The 13187-nt window shown below is 37.9% G+C and overlaps 1 protein-coding gene across 2 annotated transcripts in view; it reads left to right on the top strand.

Moving 5' to 3' along the window:
• The first annotated feature begins 953 nt into the window (after positions 1 to 953).
• The window catches only part of qsm (Zona pelucida superfamily protein qsm), a 50572-nt gene continuing 38338 nt past the window's right edge, over positions 954 to 13187 (top strand). The window contains exon 1 of one of the 2 annotated variants that reach the window (XM_069037865.1): positions 954 to 1227. In XM_069037865.1, coding sequence (XP_068893966.1) covers positions 1170 to 1227 — 58 coding nt within the window. In that variant the 5' untranslated portion in view covers positions 954 to 1169. The remainder of the gene's footprint in view (positions 1228 to 13187) is intronic. The other variant, XM_069037866.1, reaches the window with a different exon arrangement.

Raw genomic sequence — 13187 nt, 5'->3', positions numbered from 1 at the left:
TTATTTCATCACACGATATATTTAAAAAACTTGATTCTATTTTTCTATTACATATTTCATTCATTCTAGTTTTCTTTATCGTACATAGTTTTCACATTTCTTTTTAACTACATATTTATTATTCTTCATACTTTGCTAAACAATCTTTTTTTTTTTGTTTCTTTGTTTCTTTCATTCTTGTATACAATATTTTTTTTTCTTTTTAATTATTCTTCTTTAATTATTTCTTTTATTTTGTTTTCATAATATTCATTTTTAAATTTTAATACTGGAGTTAATTTTTACTTTTCTTTATTTTTTTTTATTTGTTATTATCTTCTACTGTTGTAATATTTTTCCTTTTTTTTTAATTCATTACATTTCTGTCTTATTCTTGTTCTTCCTTTATAAGATTTTTTTCAGTTTCGTTAATCTTCTTTTTGGTCTATTATTTTTATCGTATTTCTAATTCCATATGGATTCCTTACTTTTATCTTCTTCCATATATTTTGTGTTATATCTATACTTTCTTGTAATTTATCAACCTGTGATTTATTATAATTTTCATTTTAATTTCATTTTACTTTTACTCTTTGCCCATGCTTTATTATTACCTTCCATTTGTTTTACACATTTATTCCATTTTCTTTTATTTTATAATGTCTAGTATTTACTTAAGCTTTTTTCTCTTTGTTTAATTTTTTGTGTTTATTTTATTGTTTGTCTACTTTTGATTTTTTCGCTGTTACTTTGCTCAACTTTTGTGTCTCTTGCCTCTTGCTCTCGCGTTAAAATCTCCGCTCCGACTCTCAATTTTCTTTGTTTATTGTGAAATAAAAAACGGTCGTTGTGGTACGATCCACTGGCGACAAGGTCGCCGGCGGCGGTGCTTGAGCCGTCCTGTATAGCGCGCAGGTAGGCAATCGGCGAGCAAGAAAGACACTAACACAAGGCGAGGTAAAGCAGCATGACCAGGTGAGTGGAGAGAGAACAGCCCACCAAACCTGCTAAACACACTCAGTTTGATCTCAGTCACTTAAGCTAAGCAACCCACTCACACCGTGCCAAAGAAATGACACAAACACTGTGACCATTTCACTTTCATACAGTTTCTCAAACGGACAAGTGACGGCTCGTGGTGACCATCCAGTGACTCCTCGATTGTACAGTGATCCAGAAAAGTACCCGCGATGTTAGTGAAAGTGCTACCGTTTTTCTGTACCTTCTTGGCGATATGTTCGGCGAAAGGTGAGTCTCGACGAGATAACAATACCGTCGCGGGTTTCGCAAGGGTACCACGGTCATTCCAAATCGGTACCGCTCAAATGTCAAACGGTGCAAGGACTCGAAAGTGCACTTTTGTGAGCGAGGGTGGTACCGTTTTTGCATACCCGTCAGACGAAATTCTTCAGTTTTTGCGTCCTTGTCTCCGGTGGAGACGCGAGGGTGGTACCATTTGCGACCGCGAAACAACGATCGTTTCAAACTGTGGACAATGAGCTCTAATGACTTTGTTTCCGAACGCGAAATTAGGAAACATTTGCTGCAGTGACTCGGTACTATCAAGTACCAAAACAAAGAGTGCCGTTAGGGGTCCGATGACTGGACCATTTCGCTTCAAAATGGGTCTCTTGTGTTGTTGTGACGAAGAATAATTTCGGTGATTGCTGTCATGGTCAACAAAAGCTCTAATGTCTGAAGAATGGAGTACCTGAAAGCTTGTATTTTCGCAACAAGTCACTTTGATACCTCTGCAATATAATATTCTTTTATGAGAGATAACCGTCTAATAAAATTCCATTTATCATGACAGTAAATTTTTTATCTCGACGAAAACGCAAATAACTGTTCGCTGTTGCAACTACACTTATTCACCCGGTGGTACTAATTACCATCAAAGCTCATTACCATAAGAATTAAATAAATTGGGATGTTGCCAGCCGATAAAAAACAAAATCACGTAAGTCCGGGAGTTATTTTAATCATGTGAACACTTCGATTCCTCGAACTTACCGTTTTGGTCACGGCCAGTGGTACTCTCTTCCTGGTCCTATTGTTTTTCGATTTTTGATGGTTTCGCGATATTTTCCCGTTCTCCCCGGTAGACTTTTCAATTTCCGGTTCGTGTTAGTCTAATTATTTAGGAAAAAAAGTTGCAATTGCAGATAAGTACAGGTACTGTCATTGCGAGTACCGCCCCACCGTCTACAACAGAAGGAGTAATTTGTATTTTATTCCTCCAAGAAATGGAAGGTTGCAACATTAATGGATGTTTGTTCTGTCATCGAAAGCTCGGATCTTGCCTTAACAGTACTTTTTAGCGTTTCTGGTTTTGCGCAAGCCGTACCACGACGATATGCAATAAGTACTCATCGTTATGCAAATTTAGCTAGTTTGCATTGCGATCATTTGATAATGGCACAATGGTATGAAAGCGAGCGCCCAGGTGGTTCGAAGCCGAGAGTGTTCTGATAAGAAAGGCAAAGAGATGGTTCCCACCGGTACCACCTTTTTACTTGCGCTTTCAAGGTTTTTGGCTCTTTAGTGTACATAATTTTTCTCCCGTACCGGTTTATTGTTTGTTTTCTTTACGAGTCTACCACCAAGGTAGTACCAACAATAATTTTAATGCTAAACTAGCTGAACGTTTATTTTCTCATAAAATTATTATTACTTCGGCTCTTACAAAATACATTCAAGTCTATGTAAACTCAATTGGGGACAAATCGGGTGCTCGTGGCGGTACCAAACAGTTCAAAGAGCTTGTTTTTGCCGAAATAATGTACGCATCGAGCCGATCCAACCAGACACGAACCAATTAACTTTTTGAGTGTCTTTCTGGGAGACAAAAGTTCCAGACTAGACCAGATTCACTTTCTGTTTTTTGCGCAAAATTTTTTGGAGCGCTAGACCATATCACATGCCAAAGCCTAATAACACCGTCATCATCATCATTGATTTCACGGATTTGATCCTGTACCGGTTTTCTCCTTCGCTTATGCGGTCGGCCTGCATCTTTTCTGTTACTCCGCAAGAATTTCCATGGCCCGTATGTGGTTAATATGACACGGTTCCACCTCGTTAGACTTGAAAAGTCAACTTCTCGGTACTACCAACATCATTACAAAGTCGACTGTGACATATCGCATGGTCGACCCAAATATCGCCATTTTTGCAAATGGCGTCTCGAGTTTTACGGCCGGCGGAGAGCACGCCAATAAAAATAATTGCACCGACTGGCTTTAATTGTGCACTGACAGGTCAGGCTGCGAAGATCAAGCTTCAGTTCTGGTATGCTGTTTGTGTAACCAGTTGGAAAGGAATATTTTATAAATTGCGGGTTGAATGTTTGCAAAACAGTTTGCGAGCAGCTTGTGCAGTCCGGATTGTCAAATTAGAAAATTGTGTGATTGTGGAGGCGACACCAACGAAAGGAAACACGCGCAAAAGACACCGTTAAGAGTTATTACCATAAGGAGCATAATGGAATATAAATTTTCAAAGCGGAAAAAACCGGTGGATATTCTTGTAGTTGTCGCGGCTCTGCCGGTGGTCCGCAAGGGGCGCCTCCGTCGCGACATTACTTCCGTGGCCCACTGCACACAGCATCGCGCAAACACAATTACTTTCGTTGGTGCTCTTTTTATCGGCCCAGACAAGTGTGTTGAACTTGCCGATTGGTCTATTTAAGAACCATTAAAAGGCCATTACCGTTCCGATTTCGGTAGCCGACTCCGGTAATTATTTATTGGCGACTTGACAGACCTAAACAATAATTTAATAGCGGCTGAATATTAAACAGCAAAAAAGTATGGCGAATCGAGGTAACGGTAGAATCGATTTATTCTACATTTTCAACTTGGCTCTAATAAATCCGGCCGTGGAACGAAATTAAGCGGTGCTACTTTAAACTTTATTAAAATAACTGTCGGTAATGAATTTAATTCGGCTTTCCCGTAAGGCGGCGATCGCGAGAATTACGATTTTGAGACCGATTCTTGATTTAATAAGATATTTTCTCAATTATTATCGCGCCAGATAGGATCTTAATTGGACTCGGTCTAATTAAGGCCCGCTCCACATCCACGCTCTTGTGGACGCTGGACCGTGTAGCGTGTACATCTAACGTGTGAGCTTGTTAGGGATATCATGATCAGGGGCGTCAAATAAACAATGGACGGCTCACTGTGTCAGAAACGCAAGGTCGAGAGGTGGAAAATGCTTCACCTGTAATCTTAACGAGACAACAGAACGACAGGACATTTTCTTTCCGCCATTTTGGCTTGCGTTTTAACACCTAACCTCAAATTAAACTTACGGATATGAACATAACGCCAACTTCATGTCAAACCGGCAGAAGACGTACGTCCAAAAATTCACACGCTGTTCCAAACAAATTAATTTCTGAATGTACCTTTTCATCTTTTTCTAGTAATTGTACCTATATTTTTCTATTTATTTTTCAATTTCCCTCATTTCATTCCCTCTCTTGATTCACTTCAATGTTTTTTCTAACGCCCAGTATATTTAACAGATACAACCCTCATCTATCTCCTGCTTTCCTTTCGTTCAGTTTCTTTATCTTTGTCTCATTCTATTTGTTTTTGTAAATTTTTTTCACGTTTTCTTTTCTAGCCCTGTTTCAAATAATATTTTTTCTGGCTGCACCGTCCCGGAATTTCAGCCCCCTGAAACGCTTTCCGTGCCATCGCCGGCCCCAGATCGCATGGTAGCGCTAAACCACCCCTTAATCCAAATCCGGTGGCTGTTTAATCGATTCTAATTAGAGAAACGTGTTTTTCCGTGCTTTTATCGCAACAGACAAACGCGTAAATCGCCGTAATACGCGAGCACGATCGAAATTACAGGTTAAGGCCCCACTTTACAATTTCCACAAAATAACTATAATCAATCATTTTTCGGTGTACGGCTAATTGCCCGTTAGAAACGTACTAATTTAATTTTTTCCCGGAGAAAAAACCGTACCGAAAGCGAGTCGAACGATTTATTTAGCTTAAAAATAATGGCGGAGACGTGACGTATTATTTAGAGACGGCAGGAATAAACGCAATAAGAGCGGCAATCATGCAAGATGATGATCTACTTCTGCTCACGTTTGCACAGAGGGAATGGGTTCTTGGAGGGTTTTTGCGTTGCCTTGCGCGGCTACTTGAATTACTAAAAATCGCAGTTTCAGGCGAGAGATATCCTTTTCAGGAATTCTCTAAACAGATAAAGGATTCAAGCAGCGAGTCACGCCGGCAATAAGAGAAATAAATTAAAGCCGTTTTTGGCGGAACGGGATGCATTCGGTGTTCAGGAGTTTCTCCACGGCGCGGCGTCAGTTTTATCATCATAAATATTTTAATTTGATTGGAAGAAGTCTTGCAGAGAAACGACGAGCAGGTGGCAGAATGAGCAATGGAAGCGAACGAGGCAAGCGTCTTTGCAAAATGAAAAAGAAAAAATTAAAGTTGTTATTTTAATAAAGAACATAAAAATTTAAAAAAATAATAAACCAACAATACAAGAAAAATATTCTCTTGGTTTGATACCTCTCTAGAAAGTGAGTCTGTATCCATAGTTACACTTAAGTGAAGGTTTCTCTTTCGTTCACTTCACTTTCGCTCACTGTTTTTCACTCATACATACTTTTTATTGTTATTTTTTATTTTTTATTTTTGTATCTTATTTATATTAAATAAACTCTCACTGTTTTATTTTTAACTGAAAAAGTTTTAATTATCTTTCCAAACACTTTTTTTCTCCTTATTCTCTCTTCTTTAATTTCGTTTTCGTTTCGTCCTTCTTCGTGTGACCTTTTCTTTGCAACCACCTTATATCTCCCCTTGTCCCGCTTCTCCGCCACCCCCCGCCCTTATTGCCCAACAATTTTTCCATCATAACTCACCCTCGCCTGTTTGAATATTTAGTGCGTGTCCGCTAATTTCGTATCTTTCCTATAAACTTCCACAACTAACCCTAATAAATCTCTTTTTTCGTGAAGTAGCCTCCGGAACGAATTAATCTTGTCCTTTTATCATGTATCTAATCTGGAAGAGCCGCATCTAAGACGTTACACTAATTACTTTATTAAACATTGAATGAGTTTATTTATTAGCTTGCGTGCTGCATCCCCACTATTTTCCATCTAAATCAGAAAGGTTATCGCCATTTCCCCCCGAAATATATTTTTTCCGCTTATCAGATGCCTCCGAATTAAATACTAATCCGATCCACAATTTTCACTTTCTTTCGCTCCCGCCAGACCCGGAGGATTCCGGCCCGGTCGGACCAAATAACAGGACAACTGTAAAAAGTCACTTATTTTATTTATAGCCAGGGAAAAAACTAGATCCGCTGCTATTAGAGACTTTTAAGTCCAATTAAAACTTCCATTAAAATATATTAATTTTTTAGTTGGCGGACAGATCCGGTTTTCCTTCGTTAAATAAACGTCAGACGTCCAATTATTTTTTTTTTTTTGTAATCTAATCTAAAATATGCAATGACTTGAATAAGGCGATTACGAACAAGCTTGTCAATTGATGCAGACAAAATTGAAGAATTTTTCAAATCTTAATAACTCTATCGCTCCAAGTTATTAAAGACGCAGCTCCAAACGGGCGCTCAGATTCTATGGGAAATCAATTTTTCCGAATTAAATAATATGGGAAAATTATGCAAACATTTGTCCCGACAGGCAAATACGAGTAATCCCGTCCAGGACAATTTTTACGGCGTTTGCAATCTGGAACGCGTTCCTTGGACGTTAACGTTAATTAGTTTATTAAAGATTCATTGGAATTATTTATCGCTTCGCGTGTTATGTTCCACGCAGATTTTTTTGTGTTGCGAACGAGTAAATGTCAAGACTTGCTACAGCTTCATTACAGCTTTTGTTACCAAGAAAAAAACTGTTATGCAGAATGGGAAAAAATCATCCGGATAAATCTCCAGATAAATTATAAAGTGATGAATGATGAGGAGGTTATCTAACTGTACAAAACGCCGAAGATAATATACTATTAGAGAAATGGAATATATTAAATAAAAGATGCGAATTAATCATTTTGGGAATGTCTGACAGCCAGTGTTTCTAAATGTAAATTTTATTGTTATTAATTTGTTTTTTTTTCAATTATGGTACGAATCAGTGACGCATTTCTATTAAAAATAAACTAGCAGATTTATATGGATGGAAGGAACCGTTAGTGTGGGTTATAAAAAATATCTGTATCAGATCGAAATGTCGCCTAATTTACATTAAAAATTAATTCAGCCCACACACAATATTTTCTTGGGATAAAAAATCGATACATGATTTATGAAAATCGCGTAAGGAAGCTTGATGCGGAAAATATGAAGAAAAAAAAGAGTCTAATCGATGTTTACTGAGTGACGTATGTTAATTGCAATAGCTTGTTCGATTTTAAAAACAAACCCAGCCGTTACATTTAATGCAGCAATTAATTAATCAAACATCTAATTTAAATTTAAATTAGTTCTAAATAGAGATGCTCAGCAGAGACAACTCGGAAAGAAAATAAAATAATTTCGCAACATTTTAGCAGAATGTAATTATTAGGAAGAGCAGCGCGAGCAAAAGGCGAATTAAATTAAGGAAAAACGAAAATCGCCAGATTTATTTCGTTCTTTGAAGTAATCTCGTCGGAGTCGCTTTCCTTATTGGAATTTTATCATTTTTGTTTAAGCAAAATGTTATTCATCATCGTGAGTTAACAAGGTCAACTGGGCAAGACGGAACTGTAAAACGTATTCTGAGAATATCCCATAACTGTTTTATAGGACTCAGATCAGATCTTCCAGCGAGACCATCTACCAGAAGAAATTAACGTTTTACGTGATACCATAAAGTGCTATCTTGAAATTTGAACAAAGTATTCTCGAGTGAGTTGAGAGAGAAAATTTGTTGAGAAATATTTTTGGAAATTCCAGTTCTAGCAGTGTTTAAATATTTTAAATATGGTGTGTTTTCTATTTATAAAAACTCCACGCATCATATTTTAAGCACCTCGAACCGAAACTGTTTTAGGTCTCAAGGAAATCACGAAAATTTTCAGAATTTGGATCATTTTGAGATTCTGAATCTCAAAATCGAAGGATAAAATGTAAAAAATAAACACATTTCATGATGTTGAATTTTAAGATTATATTTTTATCGCTTAACTATCTCACGGTAAGCTAAGACCATGTTAATAATAATAAACAAAATTCCCTTTGAATTCCCAAATTTTATTTTCATTCCTTGATGTGATAAGGAATTGATCGCGATTCATTTTTTTAAAAATGTAGAATCCGGGGATATATCATCTGAAAAGTAATTCAAGTAAAAAATTTGTATAATAGAATTGGACCTAATACGGAACCTTGAGATATTCCGCCAGCAACAAGCCGAACATTTAACAAGCACAATAAAATTTTCTTAATTTATGTATTAACAGCCTGGATGTCTATTTCCTTGGCCTCATTTCATTAAACATTTTAATTGTGGAATCTTAATTTTTATTTTACAAACTGTCGAATCCATCTTCAGAGCCGGTGTCGTCTCGATGAAGAGCATCGTCTTTTTTGTCCAGCTCGCTTTTACGGAACCCCAGTCTTTTTTGTAGAGGGAGTGAACGAAACGAACACGTTTAGCGCGTGAACGAAAGCGAACCAATTTCGGCCGGCGTCACCGATTTCTCAGAAAGTTGGAACCAAACGCGGCATGACTGAGCCCGCTCATTGGCCGACCAGAGTATCCGGAACAAAACGGGAACAAAACACAGCCCGGTAAACCGAGTACTGTGGCCGAGCGCCTAGCGCGCCACTTTACATTCGGGAGGTCCCGGGTTCTAATCCCAGTGCCGCCTGACCAGGTGTGGGCTTTTTTTCAGAGGTTTCCCCACACCATCACATCGTGGTATGGCTCATATCACAGATAAGGCGAATGCTGGGTAGTATCAACCTCTCAGTACCTACGACCTTCCTTCCGTACCCATCCTCAGCCACCGGTATCACTTTGCAAGATTTCCGTTAAATAATAAATTGACAATTTTGTCAAGACCAGCAGAATATTACTCAACAGAAGTCGTAGTCATTATAATAATTTTCTGACAATTTTCTTCCACTTAGCCATTTACCTATTACTGAGCGAGTCCAAGAACAATATGACTTATTGTTCGTCTGCCTACTTCAACGACAAAACAAAACATAAAATATTTTATTTATATCTTCCTTTATGTTGATGGTGCTCCCGTGATTTTTTCCAAAATGCCACATTAAATCTTTTAATGAGCATAACGATGAAGGTGAGCGATTGTTAGCATTGTGGCGACAATAAAAGGAATTGCGAGAATCTACTGTGGGAACGCGAAACAAGCATAATTTAGCAAATAAGGACAATCAATAACGTAACAAACTAATTTATAAACAAAACCTGTCAACATCATAACTATAATTTATTCACTTTTGCCACACACACGCTATAATTGGAGCTATTTTAAAAGGAGATGATTTTAGACACCCCGTCGAGATAAGAAGTATTGGTTTGTGTGCCGAGATTGCTACATGTGTGTAGAGCACAATTTTTCAAGTGGGACGCTTACATGCACGAGCGCAGCCAGAAAAAAGTGACGCACACATAATTTTTGCTACATCATCGTATGGAAATGAAATTCATATTAATTTATTTCACATTAATATTTACATTTATGGCTGTTCAGCGCTCGTGTAATTATTTCCCTCGCTGCGCTCACTCCCAAAATATTAGTGGTGGTGCAAAAATGATATTTAGATTCTAGTTGACGCTGCTTGATGTGGTGCAACAGTTTTGAACATTTCTGGAGTAATTAATGGGAGCTTTTTGGATCGAGTGTAAGAAAGCTGGCGCGAAACCAAGCCGCCATAAATAATAACCCCGATCCAGGTTTAATAATGTGGTGATTGGAGTTAAGCGAAAAAGCATCCCGCATGAGTGAATCGGTCCAGAAACGGATCCGACTGGATGATGTACGACTTCGCCGTTGTCCACAGAGGTTCACCTTGTTATGTAAACTATGATTTATGCCTTGTGTGTGGTATTCTGGAACGGGGTTAAATCTCCGGTTTAATTCGATGTCTGGAACGAAGGTCGTGACCGTTCCGCATTATCTCCACCACGTGGACGGCGTAGACGTCATGACCGATTGTTGTTTTGGCCCAATGCTAATCGAATATGTTGGAAATAATTAACGGTGCGCCATTGTCTCCGGACAATTATTGCCTCTCTGTGGTCAATTACATTAAATATATATGGACACCGCCAGCACTACCGACTACATTGTCAGACGGTCGATTCCCGGATTCGTGCCGGCGGAGGCTGCACCCGGAGGCGGCAGCACTTATCGACGAAATCGCGCAAATCTTTCCTTATTACAAACACAACAGCTAATCAAGAGTTGCATTTTTAGTGAAAAATTAAGAAACCAAAAAATATATACATAAGTTAATTTTCCAAGAAATCTCTTTACCGAACTTTGACTTCTTCATTTTTCTTCTGTAATATCTTTATTCTTTATGTAATACGTCCCTTTGTCTTTAATCCAACTTTCTTACAGTCGAACTTTTTAAACGAGCCTCGTAGAACATTAAGTGGGGGGAATTTTGGATGGCCCTGTATGTTTGATTTAGGTGTGCGAAAAAATGAATTGCGCCGATCCGGGGCTCAAAGGGCCTTCCGAGTAGTTAATTATGTCCCGATCGCTTTAATCGAAGCTTAATTAATCCGGCGATGAATGCAGACAAATCCCCGTCTGCCAGCTTTCCGGTAACGTTTCCAGAACCGACCTCCGCGGTAAAAATTGGCGAAGCGAAACTTGAAAAACCAGACCCGATGTGAGGATCTTCGACGGCTAAAAGGAATTTTTCATCTCGGTTCGATCCGCTTTGGAAACCATCAACTTAACAAAGCTGCATGATTAATAAATTCATATAAGAACGCAGCGGGGATTAAAATAAAGCCGTAATATAGTTTCTGTGTGTTGAGGCGTGCTTTGCTCCGGACTAAATTGCATCGAAAGCGTCGAGCTTTTACATTCATCGTTTAATTGATGGCAGACGTCGAAATTCTACTGCATCGTTCTCGGGTTCTTTATTGCCTTGAACGGGTCGACTACGTAATCGCGAAAACGGTAAATTTATTTTTAAACTGCAGCGGCGTCATCGCTGTGATATTCGCAAATAAATAAATGTGATAGAGTGAATGGGCTTTGGTGTATATTTCGACGTGTTATTGCACCGAGCTTTCCGTTTACTGTTATCGACGACCGAGCTTGCTGCTAAAGCACCAATCGGAAATTATCTTCAGAGAAAATTATGATAAATGGGACTTGGGCAATTTAACTCAAAACATATACATAAATATTTCTTCTTGCGTTTTAAAAAGCTGCGACAGGTATCAAGGATAATAAAATATCTCTACTAAATGAGCTTGTTGCTTGGTCTCGAATATATTAACACTAGATGTGAACCTAATTTTAAAATAACATCAAAGAACTTTACACCAATTGTGCTTTTGTTGAGAAACAAGTCTCTTATTTTTACATTTTACTTTTGCCTACAATTTTGGGAGGCGAACTCACTACACCGCTTTACACTCACCTTCGTGTTTCAATAATAATCATGCTGCCTTAAATTTGGAGAAAATTGCTTTCTAAGCTGGATTGAAGCTGCTTGGGATTAGAAAGTCGTTTTAAAATCAAAATTTTATAAAATACCACTAAAACGTGTCGTGTTATACAACATTTGACCTTTCAGGTTTTTCAATTTTGACGGCAATTTGTGTGGAGCATTGTGTAATAATTCTCTTATAATAGAAAAATGACAAGACAAGTTAGTTTAAAGAATCGTGAAGGACAATTTATTGCGGTAAATTATCATTGTTAATCGTTTAGTTATTACAAAAATGTTATTACAATGACATGAGCATCATTAAAACATAAATTCTATGACGCTGTTTTTATTAGTGGAAATAAAAAAAAGTTTTTATCGCTAATTTACATCTTTTTTGTAATGGTAAAAATAAAGTTTGAATAACAGTAATTGTCTAGTCAGAGCTGTTTAGCTTTAAATCTTATAAAATTATTTAAAAAAAAATAAAATAGGCTAGGGCTCCAACTAATCAGGCACTCGGCTTTGCCTCGTACCTAGTTTTCGCGCTGTAAAATACCCCTACCGTACTCTACTAATTTTATTTATCTTTTTTGTTTCAGGTACGCATCACGATCAATACACTATCCGGTAATTCCAATTCTAATCAATCACTAACAACTAAACCAAAATTTTACTTTCTTTACGATAAGTACAACACAAAGAAAGAGTCCAGTTAATTATTACTGATTTTTGTAAATTTTTCTTGAAGAAGTGGACCAAGAAAAATCCCCCAACGATCTAAAAAGAACGACTCTACAAGAAAAGCTTTTTATTTTTACTTCTAATGTCTTACTTCCAGTGATGGATTTCTATTTGAATGTTACAGCGGCGACAGCTTTATCAAATAATGCTTTTCACATAATTGAATGTAGTTACATTTGGAAAATTTTCTCTGCCAAAGCTCTTGCATATTTTATATATTTTACTTTCATAGTGAACTAGTTTGATCCTAAGTAATTGAAAGGAAAGAGCTATACTTAGATCAAGCTCCTTTTATGGTACTGTCCCCTTAACATCACTCTCAACTGTACACTTTTTCCGCGACATTTCCAACAAAAATATCGAATACAATTTTAATTAATTAAATCCAGATCGCAGATCGCCTCATTACCTGCTAATTACGCACCCGTAATGACAAAAATAGACCAACGGATCTCGATGTAAAAGCACATTCATTCATGCAACCTACCCGGAAATGTTCGCGACAAAACGGCGGCGGCGGAAACCGCCATAAAACATTTTAGGAAGTCGGCGCAAGAACTGACAGTTCATAGAAACCACGCGGCAGCCGTCAAAATCTAGTCGGCCAACCAGATTGCGCCAAGTCACGTCACGTGACAGGTGTCACTCACGCCGCGCAATTATGAACTCGCCTGGAAGTTGCAATTTAATAAACGAAACATCCGCACAAAATAATTAAACGGGACGCGGCGACGTAACCCGAGTTGCATCGATTAAGCCATAAAAGTCGTCGTGCAAAGTGGCGCGTTTCGGGAGTGCTGAAAAGGCGGTTT

The sequence above is a fragment of the Tenebrio molitor genome, chromosome 2, assembly GCF_963966145.1.
Source record: "Tenebrio molitor chromosome 2, icTenMoli1.1, whole genome shotgun sequence".
Lineage (NCBI taxonomy): Eukaryota > Metazoa > Arthropoda > Insecta > Coleoptera > Tenebrionidae > Tenebrio > Tenebrio molitor.
This window is presented reverse-complemented; position numbering and strand designations above follow the sequence as displayed.